The sequence below is a fragment of the Panthera pardus genome, unplaced genomic scaffold, assembly GCF_024362965.1.
Source record: "Panthera pardus isolate Hobbes unplaced genomic scaffold, ASM2436296v1 HiC_scaffold_10, whole genome shotgun sequence".
Lineage (NCBI taxonomy): Eukaryota > Metazoa > Chordata > Mammalia > Carnivora > Felidae > Panthera > Panthera pardus.
In genome coordinates this window covers 92,388,782-92,401,083 of record NW_026526655.1, presented here as the reverse complement: position 1 = coordinate 92,401,083, position 12,302 = coordinate 92,388,782, and the positions used below count along the sequence as shown (strand labels likewise).

General features: G+C 36.6%; 1 protein-coding gene across 2 annotated transcripts in view; it reads left to right on the top strand.

Moving 5' to 3' along the window:
- Positions 1–12,302, top strand: part of THSD7B (thrombospondin type 1 domain containing 7B) — a 1,098,632-nt gene that overhangs the window by 894,465 nt on the left and 191,865 nt on the right. For both annotated transcript variants that reach the window (XM_053909184.1, XM_019454952.2), the window contains one exon: positions 11,174–11,352. In XM_053909184.1, the coding sequence (XP_053765159.1) occupies positions 11,174–11,352 (179 nt within the window). The remainder of the gene's footprint in view (positions 1–11,173; positions 11,353–12,302) is intronic.

The following is a 12,302-nucleotide window of genomic DNA, read 5'->3' as shown; positions in this document are numbered from 1 at the left end:
CCCATTGGATGTTTAAGTTATTAAATAAATTCCTTTAGTTATAATATAGATAGAGGTACTATTAATGGGTCCTATTCAGCTCCTCTTTTTCCATAATTTCAACAATACTTTTTGGACACCTATTACGTGTAATGTTTGTACTTTACAAAGTCACAGTGTTCGCTATATGCTCTATTGGTAATTCTGTAATCACTAATTCATCCCTAGCTTCATATGCATATGGGTAACTAAAATGGAATGTGAAGCATCCCTTGGCCAAGTAATCTGATGGTCCAAGCAATGTACTCTGCATATAAATTGGGGTGTAAAATATTTTTGGCAGAAAAACTGCTTCTTTCACAGCAATTGGATTTAGATTTATGAATGTTGCCAGTGAAGCTATTCTGTGGTATATTTTATGTAAATGAGTTTTTAAAACATTAGTGAAGTTTCCATAGTCAGGAATTGGAATTCTCCTATGGCAGGTTAACCTTGTACGTAGTCATATTTGATCATATTCTGTTGCCAAAAACTCTAAGTATGTGGGTAAAACTAATCCTTTCAATTATGAGATAGGTATAAGAATATGCAATTATTAATGGTTCTCACTATGGGCTTTCCTTTGGGGTATACTCTAGCATGAAAATAACTTTCCTGAAAAATAAATGTCACTGTTGCTTAATCCTGTTTAATTTCAAAATTATTTTATACTTATTGAATTTATGACCTTGACTTTCACAGAGATCCTCTGGGTTTATGTCTTTGGGTGAAAGAAAGAAAAAAAAACGTTGCTAGAGGCTCTCCAAATCCTTCATCACGCAAGTGTAGATGAAAATGATTTAAAAATCTCATTGAATTAAAAGGGCATCTAATTCAAAATCTTCTTTAAAATGGGATCTATATAGTCACTAAAATATTTAGAAGTTATTTATATAAAGTCCCCTGGAATTTTATATTTGAAACTTGTATGCCAGGAAAATTAATTCCACTTAATTACTAGTCCTGCTGTTTTCTTTTTTTTTTTTTTATTTAAAAAATTTTTTTTTACATTTATTTATTTCTGAGAGACAGAGCACAAGTGGGGAGGGGCAGAGAGAGAAGGAGACAGAATCAGAAGCAGGCTCCAGGCTCTGAGCTGTCAGCACAAAGCCCTACAAGGAGCTCGAACTCACAAACCGTGAGATCATGACCTGAGCCGAAGTTGGGCCCTTAACCAACTGAGCCACCCAGGTGCCCCTCCTGCTGTTTTCTTTAAGTAGCAAATGGAATCCTTTTGTGACTCAGTTTCTCTATAAAATCAAGTAATGCTTATGGTGTCTATAATCTTATATTAGCATTTGTTATGTACCTAATACTAAATTAATACTCAAAGCTCTTAGCAAAGGATAGTAGAATTAAAGTTATGTAAAACAGTAGAGAAAATTAGTCTTTTAATAATCTCAAATAGAGCGATTTTCCTTAACCTCACAAGGATCCTTTCTGATGATCCCTAGATGTTTGTTGTACTCTGTCTTGTCAGTGAGTATTATTTGGGGAATGTAAAACCATTCTAATATTAATGGAAGAGAAATAGAACTTAAACATATCTATATATTTTGTATCTATAACTATATATATATAATGATATATGTAACTTAAAGTAGGTATATAGTATATATTTATGCAAACACATAGAAAAACAGATATGGGGAGAAGGGAGGAATACGGTCAAGGAAACAAGGTCTTGAAAGAGATTTATAGAGAACTTGAGTGGTAAAAATGCGCCCTATATAGGAAAACGAATGCCTTTTCCATTATCATATGAAGAGAGAAGAAAAATAAGGGAATCCATACAGACATATTCACAGAAAATTGAAGGAGTTCTTATTTCTATTTTTCTCGGTTAAGAAGAGATGAGATCTTGAAAGTTTGAGGACATGGAGAAGGTGTAAACAACCTGTAATATGGGATGGGAGAGATAGGAACCTCAGAAGAACCTCCAGTCAGTGTGAGAACATGGTTGACTGAAGATGGATACCACACACTGCAGTGTCACAAGCAGACGATTAGCATTTTCTTCTTTTCTGCCTGGTAGTCCAGGGTTAAGCAGAGTAGGAAAACAGCTGGACCAGTCTAGGTCTGAAGTTTTGCCAGACTGGCGGGCAGAAGAACCGTGGTGCCAGGTGGTTGATGCTGTTGGCAAAAGAGTGCCCGATGTAATGCAAGTGGAAGGCTAAGCTGGTAAGAGAACATTTTTTCATGAGGAAAAGCATAGAGATTACTGGAGAAAAGGAATTAGTCTATGTGGACAGATTTCACAATTCCGGGGAGGGAAGGGCAAAAGAATGAGTTACAGAGGTGGCCCTCAGCCTTGACTGCACAGTAGACTCCCCTGCGTATTTCTCTAGGTCTCAATCTATGACATTTCTGATCAAGTTGATCTGCAGTATGTCCTGGGCAGAGGAAATATATTTTACAGCTAGAGTTGAAAGCCTTTGTTTAGAGTGGCTTGTAAAGAATCTTAAAGATTTTGCAAAGTATTTGGCAGTTTATTTTCAAGCAAAGGAAGAATCAGCAAAGGTTTTAAAAGTAGGAGTAGCATAAGTTATTTCTTTCAGAAAAGTAACTTTTTCTTCAGAGTGTTTGACCAATAATAAAAAGGAATGATTAGGGAAAAGTGTAGAGAATATTGTAGTATTCTGAGCCAGAAACGGTAAGATCTTGAACCAAGGTCTGACAAAGGAATTTAAGAGTAAAGGACATATTTGGGATGTTTCAACAATTGGAACTTAGTACACTTCTTAATATATGTATACAATGACAGAGGAAGGTCTAAGATAACAAATTTTCATTGGGGATGATATGTTAATTTTCAATTGCATAAATTATCACAGACTTAACAGCTCAAAACGTTTATTATCTCTGTCTCCATGGGTCAAGAGTACAGGAATGACTTTCTTAGATTCTCTGCTTAAGAGTCTCAAGAGGCTATAGTTAAGATGGAGACCAAGGCTAGGGTCTCATCAGACGCTTGACTGGGGAAAGCTCTTCTTCCAAGCTCCCTTGGAATTCTTGGCACAATTCATCTACATGCACTGTAGGGCTGAGGTCCCTACTTTCTTACTGTTTGACAGCCAGAGGCTGCCCTCAGATCCTGGAGGGTGCTTTCAGTCCCTGCAATGTGGCCACTACCCAGGCCTTTTATCCACAGCTGTTTGCATCTTTAAGGCCAACAGAAAATCTCTTCCTCCACAAAAATATCCCAGATACTCTTATGAGGGTTTTCATCTCATTAAGTCAAGCCCACTCCAAATAATCTCCTCCCTTCTTTGTTGTTGTGGTGGTGGTAGTTTCGCACCTAATGTTCTATCATGGACACTGTGTCCTTTTCTTTTACTATTATTGAAATAAAGTTAATATACAAGGTTACATTATGTTCATGTACACAACACTGGTTCAACAACTCTGTATCTCACATTACCTTCACAAGTGTAGGTACCATGTATCACCATACAATGCTATTAAAATACTATTTACTGAATTCCCTATTCTGTAATGTTCTTCCCCATGACTTACACATCCCATAACTAGAAGCCCATACCTCCCACCCCTTTCATTCATTTTGTCCATCCTTTCATCACCCTCCCCTATGGTAACCATTGGTTTGTTCTCTGTATTTATGGGTCTATTTCTGCTCATTTTATGTGTTTGGTTTTTAGATTCCACATACAAGTGAAATCCTATGGTATTTGTCTTTGCCTGACTTACTTGATTTAGAACAATACCTTCTAGATCTATCCATATTATCATAGATGGAAAGATCTCATTCTTTTTTTTAGATATTGGTGAGCAGTATCCCATTATACATACACCACTTCTTTATTCATCAATCAATGGGCAGGCACATGGGTTGCTTCTGTATTTCAGCTATTTGAAATAATGCAGTTATAAACAGGGGTGCATATGTCTTTTCCAATTAGTGTTTTTGTTTTCCTTGGGTAAATACCCAGTAGTGGGATTACTGGATGATATGGTATTTCAATTTTTAATTTTTTGAGGAAACCCCATACTGTTTTCTGCAGTGGCATCATCAATTTATATTCCCACCAGTGATGCATGAGGGTACTTTTTCTCCACATCCTTGACAACACTTGTTATTACTTGTCCTTTTGATATTAGCCATTCTTACAGGTGTGATTTGATAACTCATTGTGGTTTTCATTTGCATTTCTCTGATGATGAATGATGTTGAGCATTTTTTATGTGTGTTGGCCATCTGTATGTCTTCTTTGGAAAAATGTCTATTCAAGTCTTTTGCTCATGTTTTGATTGGATTATTTTTTCTTGTGTTGTAGAAGGTCTTCATATGTTTTGGATATTAACCCCTTATAGTCATATTATTTGCAAATATCTTCTCACAATCAGTAGGTTGCCTTTTTGCTTTGTTGGTTCCTTTGCTGTGCAAAAGTTTGGTGTGTTTTTTTGTGTTTTTTTTGTTTTTTTTTTTAATTTGTTATAGTCCCAAAAGTTTATTTTTGCTTTGGTTTCCCTTGACTAAGGAGACATGGCTAGAAAAATGTAGGTGAGGTCAGTGTCTCAGAAATTACTGCCTATGTTTTCTTTTAGGAATTTTATGGTTTCTGGTCTCACATTAGGTCCTCAAACCATTTTGTTTCTTTTTGTATGTGGTATAAGAAAGTGGTCCCGTTTCATTCTTTTGCATATAGTTTTCCAGTTTCCCATAACCATTTGTTGAAAAGCCATCTTTGCCCCATTGTATATTTTTGCCTTCTTTGTCATAGAATAATCGACCATATAAGCATTGCTTTATTTTTGTGCCTCCTATTCTATTTTATTGATAGATCCTATTAAGATAGGTGTCTCTTTTTGTGCTGGTACCATACTGTTTTGATTATTAGAACTTTGTAGTAAATCTTGAAATCTGGGACTGTTACACCTACAGCTTTTTTCTTTCTTCTTAAGAGTGCTTTTGGCAATGTGGCTAGTCATTTGTGGTCCCATACAAATTTTAGTATTAGATATTGTGAAAAATGCTATTGGTGTTTTGATAGGGATTGCATTAAATCTGTCCATTGCTTGAGGTAGTATAAACATTTTAACAATATTGGTTCTTCCAGTCCATGAGCATGGGGGTATCTTTCAATTTGTCTGTGGCTTCTTCAGTTTCATTCATCAGCATTTTATAGCTTTCAGAGGGTAAGTATTTCACCTCCTTGGTTCAGTTTATTCCTAGGTATTTTATTCATTTTGGTGCAGTTGTAAATAGGATTGCTAATTTCTCTTTCTGCTACTTTGCTTTTCGTGTATAGAAGCAGCAGATTTCTGTATATTTTGTATTCTGTGACTACACTGGATTCATGTATTCTAATAGGTTTTTTTCCCTTCTTTAGGATTTTATTTGCATAATATCATGTCATCTGCCATTAGTGATGGTTTTGTGTTTTCTCACCAGTTTAGATGTCTATTATTTTTGTCCAACTGCTGTGACTAGCATTTCTAGTACCATGTTAAATAAAGGTGGCAAGAAGGACATCCTGGTCTCTGTTCCTGACATTACAGAAATGTTCTGTCTTCCACCATTGAGTATGATGTTAATGATGGCTTTGTCATATATGACCTTAATGTGTTGAGGTATGTTCCCTCTAAAATCATTTTGCTGAGAGTTTTTATCATGAATGGATGTTGAACTTGGTCCAGGTCTTATTCTGTATATATTGAGATGACCTTATCATTTTCATCCTTTGTTTTGTTGATGTGGTGTATCACATTCATTAATTTGTGGCTTTTGAACCATCCTCACATCCCTGAAATAAATACCACTGGATCGTGGTAAATGTTCCTTTTAATGTATTATTGAATTCAGTTTCTTAATATTTTGTTGAGGAGTTTTGCATCTATGTTTATTGGGATATTGGCCATAGTTTGTTTCTTTGTTTGTTTATGTATGTATTATATTTTTTGCAGTGTCTTCGTCTGCTTTTGGTATCAAGATGATGCTGGCCTTGCAAAATGCATATGGAATCTTTCCTTCCTCTTCTATTATTTTGTAGTAATTTGAGGAGAATAGGTATTAACTCTTGTTTAAATGTTTGGTAGAATTTACCTGTGAATACATCTGGTCTTGGACTTTGGTCTGCTAGGAATTTTTTTTTTTTTAAAAAACTGATTTAATTTTGTTCCTAGTAATCAATCTGTTCAGATTTTCAATTTCTTTCTAATGTAGTTTTGAAAGATAGTATGTTTCTGGACATCTACCCATTTCTTCTAGTTTTTCCAATTTGTTGGCCTATAATTTTTTCATAGTAGTCTCTTATAATCCTTTGTGTATTTGTGGTGTCAGTTGGCATTCCCTCTTTTCTGATTCTGTTTATTTGGGGGTCTTGTCTCTCCCTCTCTCTCTTTTTTTTTTAATCTTGCCAAATTTCATCAATTTTGTTTATCTTTTCAAAGAACTAGCTCCTGGTTTCATTTATCTTTCTATTTTTTTTTTCTCTAATTTATTTCTGTTCTTATTTTTATTTCCTTCCTTCTAATTTTAGGCTTGCTTTGTTCTTTTTCTAGTGCCTTTAGGCATAAGATTAGATTGTTGGGGATTTTTTGTTTCTTGAGGTAGGCCTGTATCACTACAAATTTCCCTCTTAGAACACCTTTTACTATATTGGAAAGTTTGGGGATAATTGCATTGTGTTTTCATTTGTGTCAGGTACTTTTTAAAATTCCTCCATTGATGTGATTTCTCCACTGATCCATTGGTTGTTCAGTAGCATGTTATTTAGCTTCCATGTGTTCGTGTTCTTTTTTCCCCAGTGTTTTTCTAATAATTGGTTTGTAGTTGCATACCATTGTGGTTGGAAAAGATGCTTGGTATGATTTCAGTCTTCCTAAATTTATTGGAACCTGCTTTGTGACCTCACATGTGATCTATCCTGAAGAATGTTCGATTGGCCTTTGAAAATAATTCATTGTGTTGTTTTGGGTGGAATTTTCTGTATGTATCTTATGTCCATCTAGTCTAATGTGCCATTCAAATCCACTGTTTATTGATTTTTCCACCTGGATTATCTATGAATTGATGTAAGTGGTGTGTTAAAGTCTCCTACTGTTGTTGTATTGTCAGCATCTACTTTTAGATCTTCAAATAGTTGCTTTATGTATTTGGGTGCTCCAATGTTGGGTGCATAGATTTGTACCGTTATCTAATTACTGGATTGATTCCTGTATCATTATTCAGTGCTCTTCTTTGTCTCTTGATAAAGTCTTTGCTTTAAAGTCTATTTTGTTTAATATAAGTTTTGCCATGCCAGATTTTTTCCACTTCAATTTGCATAGAATATCTTTTTTTTCTCACTTTTAGTTTGTGTGTGTCTTTAGGTCTATAGTGAGTCTCTTATAGGTAGCATATAGATGGAGCTTGCTTTTCATTTATTTTGTTAATTTATATCTTTTGACTACAGCATTTAGCCCATTTCCATTGGGAGTAATTATTGATAGTGATATACTTATTGCCATTTTCTTATTTTCTGGTTGCTTATGTACTACTGTGTTCCTTTCTTCCTGTGATTGATGACTTTCTGTTGTCCTATGTTTGGCCTTCTTTCTCTTTATTTTTTGTGTATCTGTTATAGGTTTTTGGTTTGTGATTGCCATGACATCCTAAATATATAGCATTTTTAACATCCTAAATATATAGCAATCTATATTAAGTTGGTGGTCACTTTAGTTTGAATACATTGTAAGAGAACATTTTTACTTTCCCCTCCCTACTTCATGTATATGTTGTCATAATTTACATCTTTTTTTTTTTTAACCTCCATTCTTTTTTTTTTTCATGGCCTTTTGTTTCCAATAAGTTACTTTAACATTTCTTTTAAGGCAAGTTTACTGCTTTTTGATTTTTGTTTGGAAAACTCTTATCTCTCCTTTAATTCTGAATGATGATCTTGTTGGATAATGTTCTTGAGTATAGATTTTCTTTTGTTTGTCTGTTTCCTTTTAACACTTTGAATATATCATGCGACTCTTTTTTGGCCTGCCAAGTTCCTGCTAAAAAATCAACCGATAGCCTTATGAGGATTACCCTGTGCGTAACAGTTGTTTCTCTCTTGCTGCTTTTAAAATTCTCTTTATCTTTAATCTTTGCCATTTTCACTATTATGTAATGTGATGTGGCCCTCCTTAGGTTCATCATTTGAGGCCTTTTGTGCTTCCTCAACTTGGATGTCTCTTCTTCTCCAGATTAGGGAAATTTTCAGCTATTATTTCTTCAAATAAGATTTCTGCACCTTTTATTCTCATTTATCCTCTGGGACCCCATATAATGCAAATGTTTATTTGCATGATGTTGTATAAAAGATCCTTTAACCTATCCTCACTTTTTTTGTGTGTCTTTTACTATTCAGATTGGTCACTTTTCATTACCTGGTCTTCCAGATCATTGAATCATTTTTCTGTGTCCTCTAATTCTCTGTTGATGCCCTTTAGTGTATTTTTCATTTAAGTTATTGTAGTATTCTTCAACTCTGATTTTTTGTTTGTTTTCTTTCTCTTGAAGTTCTCACTGGGTTCATCCATTCTTTTCTCTAGTCTGGTGAGCATCTTTATGACCATTACTTTGAACTCTTCATCAGGCATATTGTTCATTTCCATGTCATTTCATTTTTTTAGGTTTCTTTTTGTTTTTTTCATTTGGACCATATTCTTCTATCTCCCCATGTTGTTTGACTTTTTATTTGTATCAGTTAGGCAGAAGAGCTATTCACCTAAACTAGAGGTATGTCTGATGATTTTGGCTGGCTGGATGGAGCTGTGCCTGCTGCATGCAGGGGTCCTGGGTTCTATGTGCTGGGGCTGCCCTGGCAAGATAGCTGAAGCTGAAGTGGATGAAAGCTTGGGTGTCCTAGGGCACTCTGCACAAAGGGGCACCCTGGCAGGGTGCCTACAGCCTTTATGGGCATGGGTTTTGTGTCCCGGGGTACTCCACACCAGGGCATCCTGGAAGGGTGGCTGGAGCTGAGGCAGGAATGGGCCAGGTGTTGCCAAGCACTCCACAAGGGGTTGCCCTGCCAAGTTGTCTGGAGCCTGAGTGGTACAGACCTGGAGTGTTTGGGGGTGCTTTGTGCATGTGTCTCCTTGGTAAGATGGCTAGAGCTGCAGTGAGTGCTGACCAATGCTGACCAGGTATGAGCTGTCCTGGAGCCTCCTTGGTGGGATAGCTGGCTGGGGCTAGTGTTGTTTAGGGGCAAGGGTCTCACTGAGGCAGTAGGCAAGGTATGGTTCCTGGATCCTTTTTTTTGGTCCACACTACCAAGATAGAGGGAGAACATAAACTGTGGCATTCAACAGGCCCTATGACTTAGAAAGAGTTCCAGCAGCTCTCCCACTGTTGAGCAGAGTTCTAGGCCTGCTACCTTTATGTCCAAGTTGTACTTTTAAATTTTCTTCTTTTAATGTTTATTTTTGAGACAGAGACAGAGCATGATCAGGGGAGGGGCAGAGAGAGAGGGGAAAACAGAATCGGAAGCAGGCTCCAGGCTCTGAGCTGTCAGCACAGAGCCTGATGGGGGCTTGAACTCATGAGCTGTGAGATCATGACCTGATCTCAAGTCGGACACTTAAAGGACTGAGCCATCCAAGTTGCTCTTTTAAACTGTGGCCTTTTTTGTGGAGCTATTGTGGGCTGGGTGCCCAGGGGGTTGCTGAGGTGGCAGGGTGACTAGGATGCCTGGACCCTGCTTCTGTCTATGTTGTCAAGATGGAGGGGAAATGTAAACTGTGATGCTCTCCAGCCCCTCCAACCTGGAGAGAATTTCAGCAGCTTTGTTTGGCAGAGATCTAAGCCTGGCTCCTTTTTATTTTAGTTGCTCTTTTAAACCATGGCTTGTTTGGTTTTTTTTCTGTGCCCCAGGTAGACAAACCTACTTGTGGCCCCTCCATACTATCGTAGTTAACAGTGTTGGGTTTGCGGTTTCTTTAGTTACCATGTTGCCATCTCTCTTGCCATTCTCTATGTTGTCTGTTTTGTTGTGCAGAAGTTGTTAAGTCAGCCCATAGTTCTTCAGGAGGAATTGCTATATAAATAGGTGTAAATTTGGTGTTTCCATGGAGGAGGTGAATTCAGGGTCATCTCATGCCACCATATTGGGCCTAACTCTCAATCTCCTTTTTGATCATCTCAAAAACAACTAATTTGATGTATTGTTATCAGTGAATTCTCTTCCTTTTTGCCACATACCATAGCCTAATCATGGGAGTGGTTTCCTGTTACATTCACAGGTCCTGCCCACACTCAAAGGGATGAAATTATATAGGCATGCACACCAGGGTACAGGGATCAGATATGATGCACTTAGTTAAAATGAATAATACAGGAGAAGTAACATGTTTTTCAAGGATATTGGCCTCAGTTTTAGATACGTTGAATTTGGAGATAATTGGCCATCCAATTAGAGTGTATCAGTAGGTCTTATAAAGTTAGTAGGGAGATTAGAATTGTAAATATATGTTTGGTAGTGATCAGTAGAGGTGATACTTAAAAAATGAGATCCTCCAGAGAAAGACTGTAGTAAGAAGAGGACTGGGGACAAGAGCAAGGCCAGGTAAGCTAGAACATCTGCCTGTGCACTTCCACCCATGTCTCTTGATTGCAGTCTAATCTCATCATTCAACCTTTCGTTGTTCCTATAGTTCCTCTTTTAATAATATCCTGCTCTTGCTATTGTGTTGTCCACTCTCTGTCCTCCTCCCACCTCCAAGCCACACTACTAGGAAGTGAGAATCAAGAGCTCTCTTAGTGAAAGCTTGGCAGATGAAAGACACTAAGAAAAATGGACTCTCTTATGCACCCTGATCCCAGATGGGGAGTTGTGGGAATTATAGAACACAAGGGTCAGTGAGAGGATATGGTGCCATCATTTGCCCTGACCCACCTTATTTCTTCATCACAGAGAGCAGGACTGTGAACTTTTCTTTACTCCCCTCCCAGAATTGGCTATCAAGTGTTAGATGGCACAAATTTGGGATGCAGATGTAAGTATATGTACTTATCTCTTAAAATGATGGTCTGTTTGAGTAGAAAATCACTGAAACCATTGCAGTGATATTATTGAACAATCTGAGCTATGATACTGGAAAAAGAAAGTAAACTTTATCAGTACATCTTGACCAGACTTTCCTCCCTTAAATCTTTTTCTTTCAGGTTATATTCAAGAAGAATGTGTCATCCCATGCCCGTTTGATTGCAAGTTAAGTGACTGGTCTAGTTGGGGGTCTTGCAGTTCATCTTGTGGGATTGGAGTGCGAATTCGGTCCAAATGGCTAAAAGAAAAACCTTACAATGGAGGTCGCCCATGTCCCAAATTGGATCTCAAGAATCAGGTAAAGTACCTGAAGCAGCAACAACAACACGGAGCTAAAAATTATCCACTTGATAATTTCTTGTTGAAATCAGAGTCATTATCATGTTGCAAGTAGTTCAGGAGAAGGGTAAGGAGGACATGACGTAATATAACAGTTAGTAATAGAAGACTTGCCCACTCCTAGGTAGAGACCAACCTGGTATTACTAGAAATAATAACATTTACAAAAATTAAATCCTCTTGATTTTTAAATGTTTTTGAAGCATAATTTGATTAATGTTATTATAAAAGTGATGTGTGTATATATGTATTTAAATATAAATAATCTGGGAGAATGTCAATTACTTTATGGAAGTAAGTATAGTTAGTGGTCTCATACATGTACTCCAAAAATGGAATTCTATTTTCCTTCACCTAACTCTTGATCTAATTTTCCTTTCTTCTCAATGTTACCAAAGTTTCCAGATTTTCATGTCTTTTCTGAGCTATTTCTTTGTTTCCCAAAAAGTCAAAGCTATTTTCATAAATGGAACCCCAAAGGATACCCTTCCATATGGACATCTAATAAAATTGTCATCCTAAGCAAAGTTGATTAGAGTATGTTAGTTGGCTTTACACATATAACAGTCTAAGATTTAGTTAAGAATTATAATAAAGACCTCAGATTTCTCCCATGATGCATAATGGTTATTAGATTAGGACTGATACATACGTTTTTAATCAATTGAATAAGAGGAGCACAAGATGGTGATAGTTGAAAATTCTTTATTCTTAAACTGGTGAAGGTTGTCTTATATGGGTAGTTATATCCTTTGTGATCATGCATGTATTTTAACAGAATAGCTACACAAGGTTCTATTACTAATTCTATTAATTTTCTGCGCTATGAACCCCCTTTTGATTAGGTTTTTCATACAGATTGTTTAATAGAAGGGAAATCTATGTTTATTCTTAATTAATTTGAATAGC